At 36.2% G+C, this 22,130-nt stretch overlaps 1 protein-coding gene across 7 annotated transcripts in view; it reads right to left on the minus strand.

The window, feature by feature from the left end:
• USP25 (ubiquitin specific peptidase 25) overlaps positions 1–22,130 on the minus strand; it is a 131,954-nt gene that overhangs the window by 107,399 nt on the left and 2,425 nt on the right. For all 7 annotated transcript variants that reach the window (XM_028504358.2, XM_036017918.1, XM_036017917.1 and 4 more), the window contains exons 2-3: positions 4,214–4,291; positions 822–966 (exon numbers count right to left, since the gene is read on the minus strand). In XM_028504358.2, coding sequence (XP_028360159.2) covers positions 822–966; positions 4,214–4,291 — 223 coding nt within the window. The remainder of the gene's footprint in view (positions 1–821; positions 967–4,213; positions 4,292–22,130) is intronic.

The raw sequence follows: 22,130 nt of genomic DNA on the forward strand, positions 1-22,130 counted from the left end.
ATCGATAGCTGTAAACATCTATGTGAAGGGGTTCTTCCTGGTTGCTTTCTAAACTTTATGGAAGTCTATAAACAAAATCAGAAATTCTCTTCAAACACCAAATACAAGTTAGTAATCAAACTTCTCAAATCCAGAATGAACAAAAATAAATACCTACATTTTACAGAGTGCAGTTATTATACCATAATAATATATGGAGGTAACTGAACACATTTTTGAAAACTGACAGCTATACAAGCATAAAGTAGTCATACCATGAAGACAAGTTAGAATCCCATGTAAAATTTCCCATATGTATGTATGTGTGCATGTGTCTGTGTGTGTTCATTAATTTTGTTACATGGTAATAAATCTTTTTCCAAAATGTTTATTTTGGAGAGGGGCAGGGTTTGAGGGAAAGGAAATTCCATTAAATGGTAAACCTATCAGTAATTAGAAATAATATTTTATCTTCGAAAATAATCCTAAGGCCTCCAAGAACACTTATAATCCATAAAAGAAATGACTGTCCCCATTTAAAATTCTAGAAAAGTTTGTTTGGTAACACCTGTAGCTGTTCTCTATTTCAAAACAACAAATACTATGTGAAATGCTCTATGACAGGAAAACTAACTTAGATACAATCTTTTACTCTTCAACTGGAAAAAATATATATAATGCTGCTAATAAAAACATTTGCTCCTTTCAAGTACACTAAAAAGAACCAAGTTTAAAGTAGCTCTTTTATTGTCCTTTACCTCTGCTTACGCAAATATATATATTTCCAAGGAAATTTTCATTACACTCTTCATAAAATATTAAGAAAGAGAAAGCAAACTCACTTGTGTCTGCCTGGCTTCCTACGCTGATGTATCTGTCATTGCCGGGAAGCGCAGTCTGGTAGTAAGTTGTCTCTTCCTGCTGAGGGGTCTTGGCGTTCTTTGCAGTGAGGAATGCCACTGCCAGCTCCAAGTTTCCATTACTGTCCTTCAAATATCAAGAACAGAACATCAAATATTTTGAAATATTTCTATACATCTTCACATGATTTTTGTAATTTTCTCCACAACTAATACTTAACAGCAAAAATAAATTTGATTTGAAATTAGTGCTAAGATTCTAATTTTGTACTGTAAATTCATTGTAAGCAAAGTATACTATATCAGTGTAATTCCTGTTTGTATTAATTAAAACTACTAACATAATGTAAAAATCATTTCTATAACTAATTACTTAGTGATTTTCCATTACTCTCATATCTGCTTAACAAAAGGCAATCACAAACATACTTTTAAACCAATAAAAAAACTTAAATGTTTTCTGGAGCTTGCCATATAAAGGGGTAAAAAATGAATATTTATAACAGTACTTCTGCAAACAAGGGCATTAAAAGATACTCCCTTTAATATGGATGCTGAATACACACCTACAGGCAACCTTAACAAGTAAATGTCAAAGGCTTGTCAAAAGAAAACAGCAAAATATTCTGAAGCTTGATAGTAGTATAAGAGATACGCAGAATTCCTAGACAAAATGCTCAGTACCGACAAAAGGACAACCCTACCCAAATAATAAACACTATATAAATTTTACCTGGACACAAAATCATACCTGGACACAACTTTATTCTAGCATTAGTTTAGAAGAAAGCAGATGCTAGGAAACTAAGAATTTCTAAAACAAAAAAATAATGATTTGTCCAGTTACGGCTCTATATTTTCTGTACACTTATCAATAAATATACCACCAACTCTATGATAGCTCATTCAAACAACATTAAGAAATACAGATATTGATAATGAAATTATCTTTGTAACACAGTGCCAGAACACATACAGCTGTGTAGGCCTCAGGAACTTGGCCATACGTGCGAAGTATAACAGAACGCCAGGGGAGAGGACTGGACAGAAATGACATGGTGTGGCTTCCATTTTAAACAGACCGCTCTGGCTGTGTTTTGAGAAGAGATTATGGGACAGAAAGGGTAGCAGCAGAGCCCAGTATCATTTGCTATCATATTAAATATGGGGAATGACAGAAATGGAAAGATTAGGCTGATTCCAAGATATAAGGCCTGAGCAATGGAAGAATGAAATCCCCAACCCACTCCACCACCAACTCTAGTAGCTAGTGAGGAGAGAAAAAAGTCACAGTGCAGTTTGAAAAGCACCCCTGTTTTAAAGTTTGTTATTTATCACAATTATTATAAGATTCTTAAATGAATGATTCATCCAAAATATGGGCATAATAACATATTCTATAGTTAGATAAGTAAACTAGCTGTAAAATAATTTGCAGTAATAATGGCTGACATTTACTGAGCACTTACTACACGCCAATAAATGTGCTAAGTGCTTTTCATTCACTACCCAGTACAATAACAAACTGAGTGCACCCAGGATTTACACAACCTGAAGGTCACTAACTTTGGAGGGCTAAAACAGATACTCAAAATTAAAGGAAAGTGCTGAAATGAATACACTATGGCTTCCAAAAGGTAAGTACTTGTCAGTATAACTGAGTCAAGTCATTATTACACATCATACAAATTTGTACTGGGCAACAGTTAAGGTTTAAGCATACTGTTTCCCCACGCCCCTTCCCTGCCACTGGTACCTGAAACTAAAGTTAAAAAAAAATAACTATAGTCACATAACTTACCTCAAAGCAAATGTGAACAAGAATTAATTTAATTCTTCATTCTTATTTAATTAAGAATATTTTATGTTTCCCAAGTTAAAAAAATAAATAAATTTCCTGGATTGAGCGCAGGCTGGGAACCAAAGTGTCCCAGGTTCGATTCCCAGCCAGGGTACATTCCTGGGTTGCAGGCCATAACCCCCAGCAACCGCACATTGATGTGTCTCTCTCTCTTTCTCTATCTCCCTCCCTTCCCTCCCTAAACATAAATAAATAAATAAAATCTTAAATAAATAAATAAATAAATTTCCTAAATTTGTCCCGATAAGGTAATAGGTGTAAGACTCACACTCAGTCATACAGAATGGGAAAGATGCTTTCTGAAAATACACATGGGGTGATTAAGTCATATTATCAGAATAATGAAAACACTGGGAATCATCTAAATGTCAGAATCATAAAAATTGAGGTATGACATTTTTGCTTTCTCTCCAAATACATTGGCTTCATAAAACCTGCATATTAATAATGCTCTGCACAGTACTGTTCCATCATTCTTCTGAGGGAAAAAAGCTAAAGCAAAGCTACTGGTAAAAGCAGAAATTAAGTGTGGCACCCTGGAACCAGGCTGCTCGGCTTCTATTCTAAGCTCCTACATATCCCAGCTGTGTGATCTTGAACAAGTCACTGTAACCTCAGTTCCCTTATCTTTTAAAAGGGGATGAAAATAATACCAACTCATAGAGTTATTAGGAAGTGTTAGCCACATAAAGTACACAGAATAGCACCTAGTACAGTAGGTGCTTAAAGCATGCCAGTTATTATCACTATCATTATTATTATGATTATGCTCATCTGAAAGATAAATTATTTCTAGAAATAAGTGAAGACCTTTGGGCTCAGAAATCAAAAGCTACATAATTAACTGCCTCATGGAGTAATTTCCAAAGGATTGAAGCAGTGTTCAGGCCTAATTGACACAAATGCTGTAAGTTTAAAATGCAATTTTGGTTTTTAAACATCTTTCACACGCTTGATCTTTTTCAACACACTTATTCCTGCGATCTAACTCATCTGGTGCCTCTCTGTGAAAATGGAGACACTGTGTAAGATACAACCAAAATGACACAGTTAATTTGTTGCATACACTGAACAGACTGATGTTGAATATTCGCAAGGTACAATAAGCCAATTTATATTTCTCTTTCTTGGAAGAAAAAATATGTAAGCTTTTTACCCTTTACTAATTTTCTGCTTCATCCCCCTCCTCTGCCTCTTCCTGTTTCTCCACCCCACCCCACCTGCCACCCCCATTTAAACTCTAACCCATGGCTCTTCAGTAAAACCAGCTGTTAGCATTGGGATTCACACCCCTTCATTCTGCATGGAAAGTGTTTCTTACGAAGAGAGTTTATCTGTCACTCCATAATACCTTGGAACATTATGTTGCTGCAAGCTAACATGCTCAAAATTGTAGTATGTTAAGTAAGGCTCTTACTTTATAAAAAGTTCTTATAGCTCTACTACTAGAACATGGTATAACTAAAATGCTCAGCTTTCATATATGGTAGGCAGTAGAAATGAGGGTTCTTACCTTCAAGGCTTGCTGTAGTATCTGGGTGTCATTAATCCCAGTAATTTCTCTCAGCTGATTCAAAAATGTCTGCTGGTGCTAGAGGAGGGGGAAAAAACAAAATCACTACATGCTGAAATCTGAAAATATAAATGACTTTTTTGGGGAGGCAAAAATGCAAAGTAAACTAGAGTAAAAAAGAACTTGAAAGAGACGAACAAACTTCATTCTTTCAGGAAGAATGAACCCTTGCTGTGGGAGCCCTATTCCATCGTCATGTTTCCACCAAAAGGGAACTTTCACATTACCCCCCCAAGAATAATTCAGCCTTACTGAATTAGGTTTCTGGCCTATTCCTCACAGCCTCACTTATGTCTGCCATGACAGAATGGAGTGATTTGCATGATGGCTAAGCCCAACAACTATCCTTTGGGCTAGTTCAATAGGGGATGGCACTACTGATTGACATCAGGCAGTTCTGGTAATTTCTCCCTGTCTCTTGAGTCAGCTGCCATCCAAGCACCTGGAATGTTTGAAAAAGACATGCTTTTGGCAAGCCATGCACTAGGTGGGTTTATTACCATCATGGGGATCATAAAATGTACTTGAGTAAGACGAGAACCACCTCATTCTCTAATTTGTCATAACAGATCCTAAATAGAATTGATCATTTGCCCAAATTTGCTTCAAACTTGTTTATAACTCAGTTGGTCTACGAGTATATAGTAATTATACTTTATTGGAAAAAGTGGTGGGTGGGTAGGATCTCACAATCACATCCTTCCCTAAACTAGCCCAATTAAGAGCCACATTCCTCCCTACACCTCTACATTTCTTAAAAGAAGTTCCCAAGACAGCACCATGAAATAAAGTCAGCTCAATGGATATGATATGAAAAACAAGGCATCACTAGATTAAAGGATCTGATGAAATCTTTCTTGAAAATGGTTTACATTAATCTCAGTAATAATTTAGTCAAGAATCATCAGTGGATGCTAAAACTACTGGGTGAAAGTTTAATGAGAAACAGGATAATCACACTGTTTCAAGCTCTCTTCCTAGGAATTATAAAGGGAGAAAGAGTAACTATAAAGGAGAAACCTGATGGAGACCCCTCTGCCGAGTGATCACAGTTAGCATTACCAGTAATGGGTTAACATAATAGTGTGTGCCTCCTGATATATAATATGATACACTGAAAAGGCAATCAATCATCTGTGGTATTCCTGCCAAAAAATGCACAAATTGAATCTGACCTTGAGGAAGCATCAGACAAATCCAAACTGAGGCACCTCTATCTTCAAAATGTCTGTATCATGAAAGACAAAGGATGAGGCTCCAGATTAAAGGGGACCAAAAAGGCATGGCAAGCAAAAGTCCTGTGAGAGAGCAGACTGCTTCTCATATTAAAGCATTCAGGGTATTATTGGGACAACTGGAGAAGTATGAATATGGGCAGCTTAGTAACAATATTGTATTAATATTAAATTCCTGAGCTTGATAACTGTACTATCCTAAATACACCCTGAAGTATTTAAGTGGTAAAGGGGCATGTGACTTACTCTCAAATGGTTCAGAAAGAAATGTTATGAAAGGTCTTTATAGTAATTTTGCAATTTTAAATTTAAAATTACTTCAAAAGTTTTAAGTTTCTGCATGCAGATTGATGTCAGAATTACAAAATGTGCATTTCAAAACATATTTGATAATTTAAATATGCATAATGTGTATACATTCAGAGGAAGAGTCCTAAACAAATTTCAAAATTAAAATATCAAAGCAATTTTAAAGTCTAATTTGAGATACCCTAGTCTAAAAGTCTGTTATAGAAACCACCTGTAAACGGTAGAAATTATATTCAGCTACATGCCACAGAGTCTGGACAAACAGTAGCTTCACCAGACTACAATGCCTTTTCTCCCTAACAGAAGTAGGCTGGAGGTGAGCAGTGCAGATCTGATAAGGACATCCCATATGATTATCGAAGATCTAGAATCCTCCTGTCTCCCCACAAAACATTCTTACACATGACAGTCATCAAACACCAGTCACTCCATGTCACCTCCTCCAGCATCCTGTCCAAGTTTTAGATAATATGAAGGAAAGAACAAAGGACAATAGGTGTCTGAGAAATGATTTTTCCTTCTTTAACAACCCCATTTATTCAAATAACTTCCACTTAAAGTCTCACTGAGCAAAACAAAGTCACATGGCCAATCATAGTTGTAAAAGAGGTTAGGAGACGTACTTTTTCAGCTAGGCAAAAATCTGCTCTAAAAATAAAATAGGGCTCTGTTTATAAGCAAAAAAAAAAAAAGAATGTATATTGTATTTGCCATACAATATACAGATCCGCCATGCCGTTAATTTTCTTGTCCATAAAACTTGAAAGAACCAAGAGAACCAAGATTATCGAACAATACATATACCATAAAGTACACAAACAATGTTAGGGTTAGAATGTCATGAAGAATCAAAATTACTGAAGAATCAAAATGCCAGATTTACAAAGCTGAAATATAAGAAAAATAAAATTCTCTTTAAATCTGTTAACTTTTTCACTTTCATTCAAAAAACTGCCAATAACTAGCAATGAAACCATGACTCTCAATATCCAACATTCCAAATTAAAGATGTATAAAAATATTACAGAAATTCTCCATATCTAATTCAATGTTTTATTTTAGTAATAATAAAATACTTAAAAGATATTAAACCCGGTTTGGAATCTCACCATCACCAGTACTCCAAACTCCATTATTTGCATCAAATATTATTTTCCTCAACTGCAAATTATTCAATCATCAGTCAGGGAAAGACTGTTGAATAACTCCCCAAAATTAGTCATTCGTACAAATGTTGCTAGCACTTATACATAATGCTGGAAAAATAGAAAGCGCAAATGTCCTTCCACTAAAGAAGAGGTTCTAAACTTCAATGTGCATAAGAATGAGCTGATGAGTTTTTAATAATAAAAATTATCAGACCCTACTACCCCCTACAGATTTTGTTAATAAGCATCTCAAATGATTTTGATACAGATGGACCTAGAAGTACAGTCTGAGTGAGAAAATACAATGTATTACAAAATCATATTAAGCTGAAGTGATGGAATTCAAAATAGTACATGAAGTCTGTCTGGAAAAAGTCCAGTCATTGTTAATATAATAAGAATTGTTTGCACTACATCGATGTAACCCGGCAGCCATGCAAAGTTTACTGGAACGTGCATGTGTGAACAATGACAACTTCACTGTACTCATCAGTGGCAGTGATAGACTCTGGTGAGTTGAGCATGTGCACTGTGTGGCCATCACATTCTAAATGACTGAGCCAGGAGAGCAATGAAGCTGCACAAAATTTTGCATGAGCTTGAACATTCCTCTGTGGAAACTATTCAGATGACTCAGAAGGCCACAGCTATGGGCACTTCGTGATTGGCAACTTCATCACGACAAAGCACCACTCATGCATTATGTCTCGTGCAGAGTTTTTGGCGAAACAAATCACCCAGCTGACTCAGCCCCCCTCTGGCCCAGATTTGGTGCCCAGCAACTTCTGGCTTTTCCCAAAACTAAAATCACCTTTGAAAGGGAAGAGATTTCATACCATCAATGAGGTTCAGAAAAATACAATGGGACAGCTGATAGTGACTGGGAGAACTGTGTGAGGTCCCAAGGTGCCTACTTTGAAGGGGACTGAGGCATAACTATCCTATGTACAATGTTTCCTGTATCTTGTATCTTCTTCAATAAATGTCTCTATTTTTCATATTGCCTGGCTGGATAGTTTCTGGACAGGCCTCCACATATACAAATTAATGACAACAAGGTATAATGTAAACACAAATATAAAGCCCTGAAAAGATTACAGAGCCTATGTTAGACTTCTAATTCTTCTCCCATCTCCGTAACCACCACACCTTTTGCCACCTTCATGTCCTCCCATGAGAGACAGGCTGTATTACCTTGCTGCATTGAGGGTGGGCTTGCCATGTGACACACTTTGAGCCATGACATATTAGCAGACAGCATGGAGCAGGCATGAAATGCGCTTGCATGGTTGGGCTGGCTCTCATAAACTTCTGCAGCTTCCTAAAAAGAACATGACCTGGGTAGCCCAGTTGCCCCAGAAGAATGAGGTACCTGTGGAGAAGAGCCATGCAACCAGCCTGCAAATCATGAACGTGATGATTACATTTTGGTATGCCACTAACTTTTGGAGTCGCTATTATGGTGATCATTGACTAATAGAATGCAATAAGAATACTGAGTATTTTATAAGAAAAGCAATCTCTCTGAGATGTGTTCATGGTTTGGTGATCTCTCACAACAAAGCCAGCTAAATATCCTAGAAAAAAACCCAGGCATAGCTCTAGCATGGTTCACAATCTCATGAATTTTGACTGAAAATAAAACAATGAAAAGAAAAGCACTGGGGTGGAGAAGAAGGCTAAGTGGGAAAGAGAAAAGTGAAAGAATTTTCTTAACTAAATTAGCAAGAAATGGGAAAAAAAAACTTTAGTTTATGGTAGGGAAGCCACCTCATTTGTCAAGTTTCCCCCTTTATTACTGGCATCTCCCAGCTGTGTTTCTTCTGTCTTTGAAAACCTGCACCTTAATTCCTTGCAATTATGTTTTTGTCAATGCTGTCTCTGTTGTGATTAAAACCATAGTCTTCCTTTCAAGACTTGGACCTTTCTATTTACCAAACTTCTGATCAGGGATACACCCTGATCTTCAACCAAAAATGTCCTGCATATGATTCTCTCCTCCTTGATTAGAACTTTTGGATCCAAGGTGGACCCAACCACTTCCATTTCTAGAGCTTCTTTTCTGACCTCTGAGAAATCAGTAGGTATAAACTTCTTACCTACTAACGTATGAGGTGGGTGCAAACTGTCACACTGCTGGACCAAGGATGTCAAGACACAATGTTCAAAGAGAGTCAGTGGCTTGCAAAAACCACAAAAATCAATAAGCAAAGAAGCCAAGTCTATATACAGGCCTTTGAATTCCTTCCTCGATGTTATTTTTACTGCCTGATGACATCCTTAAGTGCCTACTATGTGCAAAATACAGTACTATGTACCATAGGGAAAAGGAGGCATTAATGAATTTAATATAAATTAAGGATTAGAGTGTTTCACAGAAATTCTTTTCCTTTCAGTTAGCCCTACCTAACGTTGGATCTGTTTTAAATATATGTCAGTAAAGATTACAACATATTTAACAGTGGTATAATTTTTTGAGGTGGCAAAAAATGATCACTGGCTTAGGCCAAGGAAAGATAGTATTTATTACGCTCTTGCTGTATGCCAAACACTGTATTAGTGCTTCCAGTATATAATCTCATGTAATACATGCTCACATTCACTCGTACACAGCCTCTAGGAAGTTACTCTCATTCTGTAGCTAACAGAGACTCAAGAGATCAAGTACAGAGTCAAGAATAAAAATAGGTTTTTCAAATTCCACAGCCTACATTCTTAACATATTTGTTCTTTTCCGTATCTGATTTTGGAGATTAACGATTTAATGAAAAAAAGAAAACTCAGCCTCAAATTCCACTACTCTATTGATGTAAAATGCTTAGTTAATGGTACAAAAAAAGAGATGCACCGCTGGCTACAAGGCAGGAAAGCTCTCTGAGTTAAAGGGTGAATGACTCATAAGTCAATCATTGGTTCTTCTAACTGAATTTCCAAATATAAATAAAACTGGGTTTAGTGCAAAGACAAAGAAAGTCAAGGATTTCCATCTTCAGGGGGAAAAAGGCAACTTTTACAATGACCTCTAAGAAAGAGTTCAAAATTCCAAGGTGGGAGAAAAAAATCCAATTTCACAAAAAATTCAAAGACATTCTGAAACTTCAGAATTATAAGCACTAAAACACTGCTAGGCACCAAGTGACAAACATTTCAACGTTTCCTATCAAGGTACTACTGCCATTAAGGTATATAACCACACACACATCTGAATACCTTCTGTATCTACCCGATAACACCCAACTGCCCTGGCTCATGTTATCTCTGACCGTAACAAGAAATTCCCAAACATCACTAACAGATCATTTCAAGTACATAATATGTCCCTCATGTAGCTCTTCCTAAGCCCCAAGCCTGCCTCTAATCAGCTATACAAGCAAAACAACAACAAAAACCACCAAAGAAACAAAGAAACCCCAGACCACACAAAAACAAGAACTAGTGTTTGCTGAACCTGCTGTTTTTTTTTTAATCTATAATTTATGAGGGACAACACAACTTTAATTTTCCTTCATTTGTGACACTCTACAACCTCTCTGAGGAATTTTGCTAAAGTATATTCCTCATGGCTTACATGATCCTTCACAGGCCACAGCTATCTCTAGCCTCACCTTGTCTTCCTTTTCCCTCTTTCTTTCTCAGTCTCAAAAATACCATGCTGCTTTCTAATTCAAAGCATTTTTTGTTTTTTGGGGGGGGTTTGTTTGTTTGTTTTTTTATATTCAGCTGCCTCCTCTTAAGGTTAGAGATTCTCCTGGCACCACAGATTTTAATACTATACTATGGTTAATGACCAGATAATAATTCCAAAGAGAGCACAGACTCTGTTTTGCTCATTGATGCGTTCCTGGTAAGTAGTACAGTGTCTGGCATGTGATAGGCTCTCAGCAAAAGGACTGAAAAATGAATAGAGCAGAGTTTGCAGAGGTGAACTGAAGTCAGATCTCAAAGCAATGAGATCTTTTCCTTTCAGTTAGCCCTTCTCATCCACAGGGAAAAGGTACTAATTATTGGAGATGGGAACAATAAGCATACATAAATCAAGCTCCATTAACTAGTAAGCAAACTTTCTATAGTAGAGAAAATACTCTGTAGTATTACCATATTTTCTCTACTACAGAGAAAACAGGGGTGTTGAACTCTTTTTCACTAAGGGCCACATCAGCCTTGCAGTTGCCTTCAAAGGGCCAAATGTAATTTTAGGACTGTATAAATGTAACTACTCCTTAACAGTTAAGCGAGAGCTCAGTGCTGCCACCAGGTAGAAACAAGGTGCAGGGTGGATAAAACAAGGTGCGGGCTGGATAAAACAAGGTGGAGGGCCGGATTTGGCCCACAGGCCTTGTGTTAGCCACCTGTGTTCTATACTCTCCTATATCCTACCTAGAGTTTCATAGGCTTCAATGCCTAGTTCTGTTCCTATCAATACTGCTTCAAGTTGAATATACAGCATGTAGAGTATTGTTGAGATTCCCAAACATAAATAATCTATACAGTAATCCCATGAATGGATGGGGTATCTTGTATTTTCCACTGCCACAGACTCAAGGCTTGTTTTAACCATTTTGAGTTAACAGCATTTTAAGTACTCTATTGATTAATATACAGTACATGCCTCCGTGGATGTATAAATCTGAAGGTATGCTTTTTTATTCTTCACTATTTACATTTAGGCTTAGAAATGTCAAAAATTCTAAATTTAAAAAGTTTTTTCCTATCTTTTCATAGAATCCTAGAGCAATGTTCTTAAGCTTTCATATAATTAGAAAAAATTAATGAGATACTTTATGGGAAAGAAGTAGCAAAAAGCAATGAATGCAGTTGGTGCTCAATAAATGTCGGTTTCCATCTTCCTCATCTCACAGTTCATATCCCTACTCACTGCCCAACCCCTCAACCAACCTAACAGCTGGATGATGTCCACACCCTCGAAGGATCCCCCATCCCTATTAACTAACAGATAAAAACTAAATCATAAGAGTATCATAAGAAACTCTAAATGCCGTTTCTCCAAAACACATTGTTCCACAACGCTATAAACTAAATTCTCACAGAATTAAATATATTTCTAGGCCAAATAAGAACCCAACACCATGAAAGATGGTTTCTATGGGAACATGCATTTTGAGTTCTGAAAACACAACTTGCAAAAAAATCTTTTGGAATAGTGTGTTTTTTAAATTAGAGTGCTATATTCTGCAAAACATGTGGTTAAAACAAAACTTTCGTGAATCATCCTGGCTGATATGGCTCAGTTATTTAGAGTGTTGTCCGATACACTGAAAGGTCGTGGGTTCAATTCCCAGTCAGGGCACATACCTAGGTTGTGAGTTCGATCCCTGGTTGGGGCGTGTAAGGGAAGCAACCAATTGATGTTTCTCTCTCACATCGATGTCTCTCTCTCTCTCTCCCCCTTCCTCTCTCTCTAAAAGTCAATAAATATATATTTTAAAAAACTTGTGAGTCAAATTGTATCTTTAAACTATGATCTCTGAAGTTTAAATAAAATATGTATTTAACTTGTTCCAATGCTAATAATATAATTCCTAATATAGTTCTCTATTGTCCAGTTAAATTTTTATGTGTCTCTAATTTCCTTACATAAAATTTCAGAATTCACTTGCAGGCCAATAATAAAACCCCTTATATTAATAAAACAATATAAACATGCTCTAAGTAGAACTTTCAAAGTTATAGAATACTATATAGTTCCTAGCAGCTGTATGTGTAACAAATAATTACTGACAACCAATAAATACAGTTGTTGGTCATACTAATTACACATACATAATACACCATACTGACTATTAGAAACTCCATTCATCTAGATGTCATGCTAGGTTTATTTAATTAATATATTTATTTTATTTATACTCACATAAGGACATGTTTATTGATTTTAGAGGGGAAAGGAAGGAGGGAAAGAGGGAAAGAAACATACACGTGAGAGGGAAACACTGATCGGTAGCCTGTCATATGCACCCTGATTGCGGACCAAACCATTTATGTGAAGGCCTAAACCAGCTGAAATTGATCTGTAGTGATAAAAATCAGATCAGTGGTTACCTGGAATAGGGAGTGTACAGATGCCAAATGGAAAGGGGGGCATATTAGCTTCTGGAGTGACAAGTATTCTATAATGACAAAATTCATCTGATTATAAACTTTTACATGGGTGTTTTCTGTTTTTGGTAAATTATATTGCAGTAACATTAACTTCAAGAAGTCAAGATAGCAGCTAGTGGGATATGCAAGGGAGGGACAGTGTGGGTGAGGCACTAAGGAAACTTCTAGAATAATAAGATATTCTATTTCATGTCCAGGTGGTACAACGGGTAGTAACTTTACTATATTTCTTTAAAGTATACTTAAGTTTTCATATGCTGCACATACATCACAAAAAGTCTCAGAAATGATTCACACACATAAACACTAAAAGACAAGACAGAATGATGGAGAAGTGGCTGATAAACAAGCTATCCCCACCTCCCACCCCTGCCCGATGCTTGAGTGAAAATTTTCACAGAGTCAGCTGGATCCAAAGAGAAAAGTACATGCAAGTATTAAAATTTTAATAACACAATAACCTTTAGTTCTTTACAAATAGAACCCTCTTTATAACGTGTTTCTACAGCTAACTCAAGTAAATACTGTAGAAGTGCATTAGGTACTAAAGTATGGAACTGTCCTTAAAATCAGCAATTAAACACAATACCCACTATCATCACTTCTAATCAACATTTATTAGTGGTCTTACCTACTACAACAAGAAAAAATGTAATTACAGGCATAAAAATTGCAAGTAAATGAATAAAACCATCATAACTTATACATGTAATCTTTTACATACAAAGTCCAAAATTATCACTGGAAAAGTATTAAAATAGAAAAGCTTAGCAAGGTGGCTGGATATTAGGTTAATGTACAAAAGTCATCTGCATTTATACACACCAGTAACAAATAACAAATATTCTAAATCACCACATATAATTGTTATAAAAAAATTATCAACTATCTAGAAAAAATAATGTATAAGAATTATACAGTCAGCCCTGGCTGGTATGGTTCAGTGGATTAAGCACCAGCCTGTGAACCAAAGGGCTGCTGGTTCAATTCCCATTCAGGGCTCATGCCTGGTTTGCAGGCCAGGTGGCCAGTAGGGGGCACACAAAAGGCAACCACACATTGATGGTTTTTTCCCTCTCTTTCCCCTTCCCTTCATTTCCCTCTAAAAATAAATAAATAAAATCTTGGAGAAAAAAACTATATAGTTAAAATTATAAACTAAGTAAGAGATATACAAGAAGACCTAAATAAAAAAGTATGCCCTGTTCGTGGAGAGACTCAGTATCAGAATGGTGTTACTAATGCCAAATTAGTCTATGGATTCAGGGGAATTAATAAATAACTTAAGCAAGGGTTTCTCAGAGAAAGTGGTATGATTATTCTACAATTTCTAAGGAAGAATAAAATGCTACAACCCATTGGAAGGAAAGAAGCAAACTTACTTCACTAGTACTAAAGATTTTTACAGAGCAATGAAGACAGGACGATATTCACAAAGTGAATGACGGAACAAAATAGCACAGCGGAAAAAAGTGTTTTACGTAATGTTTCCATGTATGACAGAGCTGGCATTTCAGTTCAGTTGGAGAGAGCATTTAACTTTTCAGTAAGGTAAGATTAACAACAAAAAATCATATATACATATACTGAACAATAAACTGGATCCCTATCTCGTACCATGTACAAAAATTAAAAGTAGATGAAATAAGGCTGAAATGTTACAAATATAACTTTAAAAACTCTTAATAGAAAAGATAGATGGATATCTTTTTGATATCAAGGTAGGAAAAAGTTCCTAATTTTAAAGAACTAAAATTAAAAGCATACTTTCAGAAATTCACTGAAATGCAATAAAAGGAAATCAAGGGGAGAATGAACACAGGATTCAAAATGAATACAATCTCTTATGAAAACAGGGAGGCGGGATGAGGGGGCTGTATGGTTACACATAAGTTACTTTCTAAGTTCTACCTTTTAAGTAGTGGATTTATATATGTTTATTATTGAAATTTAATAATTTCATAAATGGAAACATTTGTATATACAGCTGATCATGAACCAAGGTTTGTGATTAATTTCATTCTGTGCACTTCAGAACCAAGTAACATGTACAGGACTTACACAAACCATCCAAAACTATGTGACCACCTAGGAGGCAGTAAATATAACACTGCCATTACAAAAACAATAATCTAGACAATCAAACTAAGAAGTTCTCTTAACACATAGGACAAAAAGAGAAAAAGAAATGATAAAGTTTGAAGTGAGAGATAAATGATTTCTAATATTCAAATAATGTAGTTACAGAAGGAGAAAAAAGGAGAGTAAAAGCAATAATTTTAAAACATCTTTTTACTGAAAAGAACACTAAAATCTTCAGATCAAAAAACCTAGGCAGGACTGTTAGAAAGATACACACAAAAAATTTAAAAAGTAACATCAACCCTGGCTGGTGTGACTCAGTAGACCTAGTAGTGCAGACCAGTGAACCAAAGGGTTTGCAATTCAATTCCCAATCCAGTCACATCCTTGGCTTGTGGGCCAGGTTCCCCAGTAGAGGGCGCGCAAAAGCAACCACACATTGATGTTTCTCTCCCTCTCTCCCTGCCTTCCTCCTAAATATAAATAAAATCTTTTTAAAAAAGGAACATCAAACTATTACACTATACAGAAAAACATAGTTAAAAGTAAACATCCAATTTTTAAATCTAATTTTTAAAAACTAACTTCTAACATGTCTGTAACGATTAATATTTTTGATATAAGGTATACCTTGAGAAATTTAAAAGGGTGTCACTTAGAATTACAATTCCACAGTATCCCAGTAAAACCAGGAACGCTGTAAATAAAAAGTATGCTAAAAAGCCTTATCTTATTGGTGACCGAAGGAAGAACTCATTTTACTTTTTGACACTCAGAAAAATATGTGCTTGGATATACTTGTTTAAAATTAAAAAAGCAGAAATGAGAAAGATTTCCGAATCAGTACAGGATATGGAGGCCAGGGCTGGGAAGGTGAAACAATGAAAGCTTGACCACTCCCCCAGAACTGAAAGGGAGAAACAGGACTCGTGTATGGAAACTCAGATGACAATAAAAAATTCAACATATCTGTTATCATCATATATATGAATGATAATATCCTATTAAAGACAAGCAAATGTGCATAAGTTTGGATTAGATCCACTAGAAATACAAAGATAATTTGATGAAATTACATTGAAAGACATCAAGATCTCTCTGAATTTAAGAAATAAAGATTAAGACATTAAATATTCAAATCACACTATAAGTGTTCACTTAATATATACAGAATTCTGTAACTTTCAAAGAATACATATCCTTTCCACATGCTCATTAAAACCTCAGGTACTTAGTCATAAGACATCCTAATAAATTTCTAAAACTACTGCAAATCATATTCTCTAAACAGTGCATCAAAACTAAAAATCAACAATTTTTAAAAGGCAACAACCTGGAAAGTAAACAAAAAAAAAACTTTTAAATAAGGTGAAAATCAAAACAAAATCAGGAGAAAATTCACAGCCCAAAATGCTTTTCATTATTAAACATGATTGAAAACTCACCAAAGGTGAACTGAAGTATAAAAAGAGCAACCACTAGATTGACTAGAAAGGTGGAATCATTAAAGACAAAAGAAAAAATTTTAAGTTAGGAGAAACAAAAGTTATATATGAAACGGCTGAATTTTGAAAGCCCAAGAAACAGATCAACATCTAGCAAACAAACATTACTGAGAAAACAAAACAACATAAACAAGAATAAGTAAGGGATCTACCTACCTATACAGAGACTTAAAAGAAAATATCAGACTAACATATATGAAAATCTAAATGAAATAAAATCTGTATCTATAAAAATTCTTAAACTCAACCTGGAAGAGGTAGAAAACCTGTAAGATAATAAACACTTGGAAAGCTTACCTAAAACTTGTAAACAAAATGGTCATCTTGATATAGTTACATTCATCAAACCTTCAAAGTAACAAGTACTTATGTTGAATGACAAAAATTTATTTAAAAACCTTCATTTTGAATGGCTTAACCTAATCCTATAGTAAACAATTCCAAAAGCACGGAAAAACACAAAGAGCATCCTAATGATTTTATGACCTAACCTCACCTTGGAAGCCCATACACACAAAAGCAAACCATGCAATCAATCTCATTTAAGAATATTGATACCAAGCTCTAGATTAAAATTCTGTACAATGAATTCAGAGGTATTATGACTAAAGGAGTTTTTATTATCAAAAAGCCATACAACACAATGGTAAAAAACTGGAGTTCCTGAGCCTCACAACCCTGAGTTTAAACCCCACTCTCGACACACGAACAATGAAATGTCTCTCTAGTTCTCCCATACTGTTTCCTCAACTGCAAATGCAAGGGAAAATAAATACAGTGCTCATCTAATAAGTTGGTTGGGAAGATTAAATAAAAAACCAAAGTTTAAAAAACTCTTAGCATAATTCCTTATATAGTGTATAATAAATATTTCATATGTCATCTATTTCATTCTTATTGAATATCACATCAGTTATTGCAAAAAAAAGACATTTGATAGAGTCAACATTCTAAATCTGATTCCAAAAGATTTTAAAAACTTGGAATTACAAGGACATTTCCATGTCATAATGAAACAATCCGTAACAGAAACTAACATTAATTCTAGTTGTATTCTGTAATCTTAGCTAAAGAAATAAAATAGTAACTGAAAAAGGTATAAATACTGAAAAGACAGATGTCAGATTATTTGCAAATGAAAAGTACTGTAAACACAAAATTTTTTTAATATATTTTATTGATTATGCTATTACAGTTGTCCCATTTCCCTCCTTCTCTCCCCTCCCCCCTGTACCCCCCTCCCACCCACATTTCCCCCTTTAGTTCATGTCCATGTGTCATATTTAAGAGTTCTTTAGTTTCTACATTTCCCGTACTATTCTTGCCCTCCCCCTATCTATTTTCAACCTACATTCTATGCTACTTATTCTCTATACCTTTTCCTCCTCTCTCCTCCTCCCACCCCCCTGCTGCTAACCCTCCATGTGCCCTCCATTTCTGTGGTTCTGTTCCTGTTCTAATTGTTTACTTAGTTTCTTTTGGTTTTGCTTTAGGTGTGGTTGTTGATATTTGTGAGTTTGCTGTCCTTTTACTATACATGTCTTTTCTTTATCTTCTTTTCTTAGATAAGTCCCTTTAGCATTTCATAAGATAAGGGCTTGGTGATGATGAACTCCTTTAACTTGACCTTATCTGAAAAGCACTTTATCTGCCCTTCCATTCTAAATGAGAGCTTTGCTGGATAGAGCAATCTGGGATGTAGGTCCTTGTCTTTCATGACTTGGAATATTTCTTTCCAGCCCCTTCTTGCCTGTAAGGTCTCTTTGGAGAAATCAGCTGACAGTCTGATGGGAACTCCTTTGTAGGTTACTGTCCACTTACCTCTTGCTGCTTCTAGGATTCTCTCCTTCGTTTTTACCTTGGCTAATGTAATTATGATGTGCCTTGGTGTGTTTCTTCTTGGGTCCAACTTCTTTGGGGCTCTCTGAGCTTCTTGGATTTCTTGGAAGACTGTTCCCTTTGCCAGATTGGGGAAGTTCTCCTTTATTATTTGTTCAAATACATGCTCAATCTGTTGCTTTTCCCCTTCCGATTCTGGTACCCCTATAATTCGGATATTGGAACGTTTAAAGGTGTCTTGGATGCTCTTAATCTTTTCCTCAATTTTTTGAATTCTTATTTCATCATGCTTTCCTGCTTGGTTGATTCTATCTTCCTTCTGGTCCACTGTATTGTTTTGAGACTCATATTCCTTCCTTTCACTATTGGCTCTCCTCCGCGTGTCTTCCTGCATCTGTTTTATGGTAATCTGCATTCTTTCATCTAGATTTTGTCCAAAATCCACCAGTTCCGTGAGCTTTCTGATCACCAGTGTTTTGAACTGCGCTTCTGATAGATTGGCTAATTCTTGGTCGCTCAAAAGGATGAGTCCTGGGGGACTGATCTGCTCTGTTGAAAACATGGCTTGTTTTTTTTTTCCCGTCTCTCCTTTTTTTTTTCCGGTTTGGATGCTCTTGTTACGGTGGGGGGCGGAGCCTTAGGTGCTCACCAGGGCTGGGCACCCCTGTCGCTAGATTGTGACGTTATATGTGGGGGCGGGGCGGGAGCAGGAGCGGGGCGGGAGAAAACAATGGCGGTAGTTCCGTTCCCCTGGACTCAGACCCTTGTCTGGGCTTCCGGGCTGCGAGTTCTGCCCTGGTCCACAATCGCTGCCCCTCTGGGTCTGCCAGCCGCAGCTTGCGTACTCAGGGATCACCACTGCCTTCTTACGCGCCCGATGGCTTTTGCGCCGATTTTGCGCCAAACCTTCTCCCGACCTCCGCGCGCCGCCGACCCGAGCCAGCCCCGCACCCGCCGGCTCGTCTTTTCCTACCAGTCCGGATGAACGCGTCTACTTCAACTTCTTGGCTGCCCGACTTCCATTCAGATAAATCCTCTGCCGGATCTGGGTGTTATTCTGATAGTAAATTATTGGTTTTCTAATCTTGGTTGTACAAGGAGGTACGGTGCGTCCACCTATTCCTCCATCTTGCCGGAAGTCTAACACAAAATATTTTTTAAAAAATCAAATATTTATTAGAACTGATGAAAATTCATTAAGGAAGCTAGATACAATGTTAGTATACAAATCAAAATTAGGTGAGAAAGGAAGTAAGATGAGAATAAACAACTGGATCCTTACCTCTCTGCTCAAACCAAGTCTTATATTAATAACAAGACAAGCAACTATTTAGTGCTAAAGAATATTCATTGTATGTAATGTTTACATTGATTTATATGAGGTCTGTCAGGAAAAAAATCCAATCACAAGGATGGTTTGCACAACTTCAATGTAACCTGGCAGCCAAGGAGAGTGGACTGAATGCATGTATGTGAACAATGATGACTTCACTGTATTAGTCAGTGCGGATGGTAGACTATGGTGAGTAAGCATGTGTACTGTGTGGCCACTGCATTCGAAGTGACTGAGGGAAAAGAGCAATGGATTGTATCAAATTCTGTGTTAAGCTTGAACACCCCTCTGTGGAAACTATTCAGATGATTGAGAAAGTTGCAAGTAAGGCAACTGGTGATTGGCAGCTTCATCACAACACACCTGCTCACGCATCACCTCTCGTGCGGTTTTTTGGTGAAACATCAAATCACCTAGGTGATTCAGCCCTGATTCAGCCCATATTGGGCACCTTGCAACTTCTGGCTTTTCCCAAACTAAAGTCACCTTTGAAAGGGAAGAGATTTCAGACTGTCAGAGAGATTCAGGAAAATACAATGGGGCAGCTGATGGTGACTGGGAGAACTGTGTGAGGTCTCAACGTGCCTACTTTGAGGGGGACTGAGGCATCATTGTCTTGTGTACAATGTTTCTTGTATCTTCTTCAATAAATGTCTTTTTCATATTACATGGCTGGACAGACCTTGTATAATGTTAACTGTCCCTTGAAATGCTGTATTGTACTTTTATGACTTTAGATGATACCTAAAGTTAGAAAATACTACATTATTTTATCTAAGAAACTTACCCTGAATCCAGTTTGTACTGTTTCTTAAATTTTGTTTAACACTTAATTTGATTAATCTGTGACATTCTTCCCACCTAACTCCCACAGTAATTGAGTGTTGATCCATAAAATTCCTTCTTCCTCTATAGTCTACTATTTTTTAAATCCTGCCTATCTTAAATAAATGCATGCTTATATCCACTAAACATTCAGATCCTAAAAAGTTGCTCATGTCTAATCGTACTAACTTGAGGCTTTAAATGATGATTCAGAGGCATTCAATGACTTGCCCATGGTCATCATAAGGTGATTTAGATCCTACCCACCTCCTACTGTCTTTTCATTACACTGCCTCAAAATTCCAAAAGTTGTCCAGTTGGAACTTTCACTGTTTCTCTGTAATGTTAAATCTTAAGATTCAGAGGGAACTAAAATAAGTAGTGCAATTGTGTCCCTGTTAGAAAGCATTCACTCATTATTTCATCATCAAATATTTACTGAAAACTACCACATGCAAGGAACTGTTATAAACCCTATGGTGAAACAAAACAGCCAAAATACCTGCCCTTATGAACCTTACGTTTTACTGAACTCAGAAGTATGCATTTAAAGTAAATAGTATCCAGCTCACTTCACTCTATAAATTAATTAGGTTCCTGGGAGGAAACCTTCTATTGCTGCCCTAAAGAATCCTCACCTGGGACCTGATTCTATGTATCAAATTTCTGAGATCTAAGGATCCCACGCTTAGAAAAATAACAAGCATAAAGGCTGAAGATACATGTTCAAGAGCAAATGGCAGGATTTAACTATACCTGATCTGCCTCCAACTCCACCTCACCTGTATCTGCCAAACCTCAGACAAGCAGCTCTCTGCAGTTATACCACCTCTCTTAACTGTTACAGCCAAACTTCAGCATGAAGCAAAGTACACATCCGAGGAAAAGACAGCCCTTTGAGTTATATTATATTGTGACAAGCTACCGTGGTAGGTAAACAAAATACCTACAAAAGTTTTGTGTTGTGCTGCTTTTAAAAAAATAATTATCACTACTCATAATATCCTCTGGAAGGAAAAAACGAATCTTGAAAATACTGGAAACTGTTCCAACCACCAAAATATAGTTATTTACATAAAACTAATGTTATACAAACACATACACACATACAACTTTTTGAGAGCAGAAAACAGGCTGAAATTTTGATTATGCACTATGCACTAGACAACTCTCATTCTACTAGCAATTCATAAAATTTTGAAGTGAACACAAAGAGTTTCACTTTTGTTTCTTCTAAAGTATGAAGTTCACTTCCTAGTTACTAGCTTGAAGTTCACTTCCTAGTTACCAGCTTGGTGAGTTTAAATCTATCAATTTACTAGAAGTAGGTGGTATAAAGTATTCATACCCATATAAATATTTTTAAAAATAGCTCTAATATAAATAACAAAATAATAGTATATTAATACAGAAAGTATTACAGAAAGTAAACAAATACATTAAGTGTTTCTTTTAAAAAGT

Source organism: Phyllostomus discolor, chromosome 2, assembly GCF_004126475.2.
Source record: "Phyllostomus discolor isolate MPI-MPIP mPhyDis1 chromosome 2, mPhyDis1.pri.v3, whole genome shotgun sequence".
NCBI lineage: Eukaryota > Metazoa > Chordata > Mammalia > Chiroptera > Phyllostomidae > Phyllostomus > Phyllostomus discolor.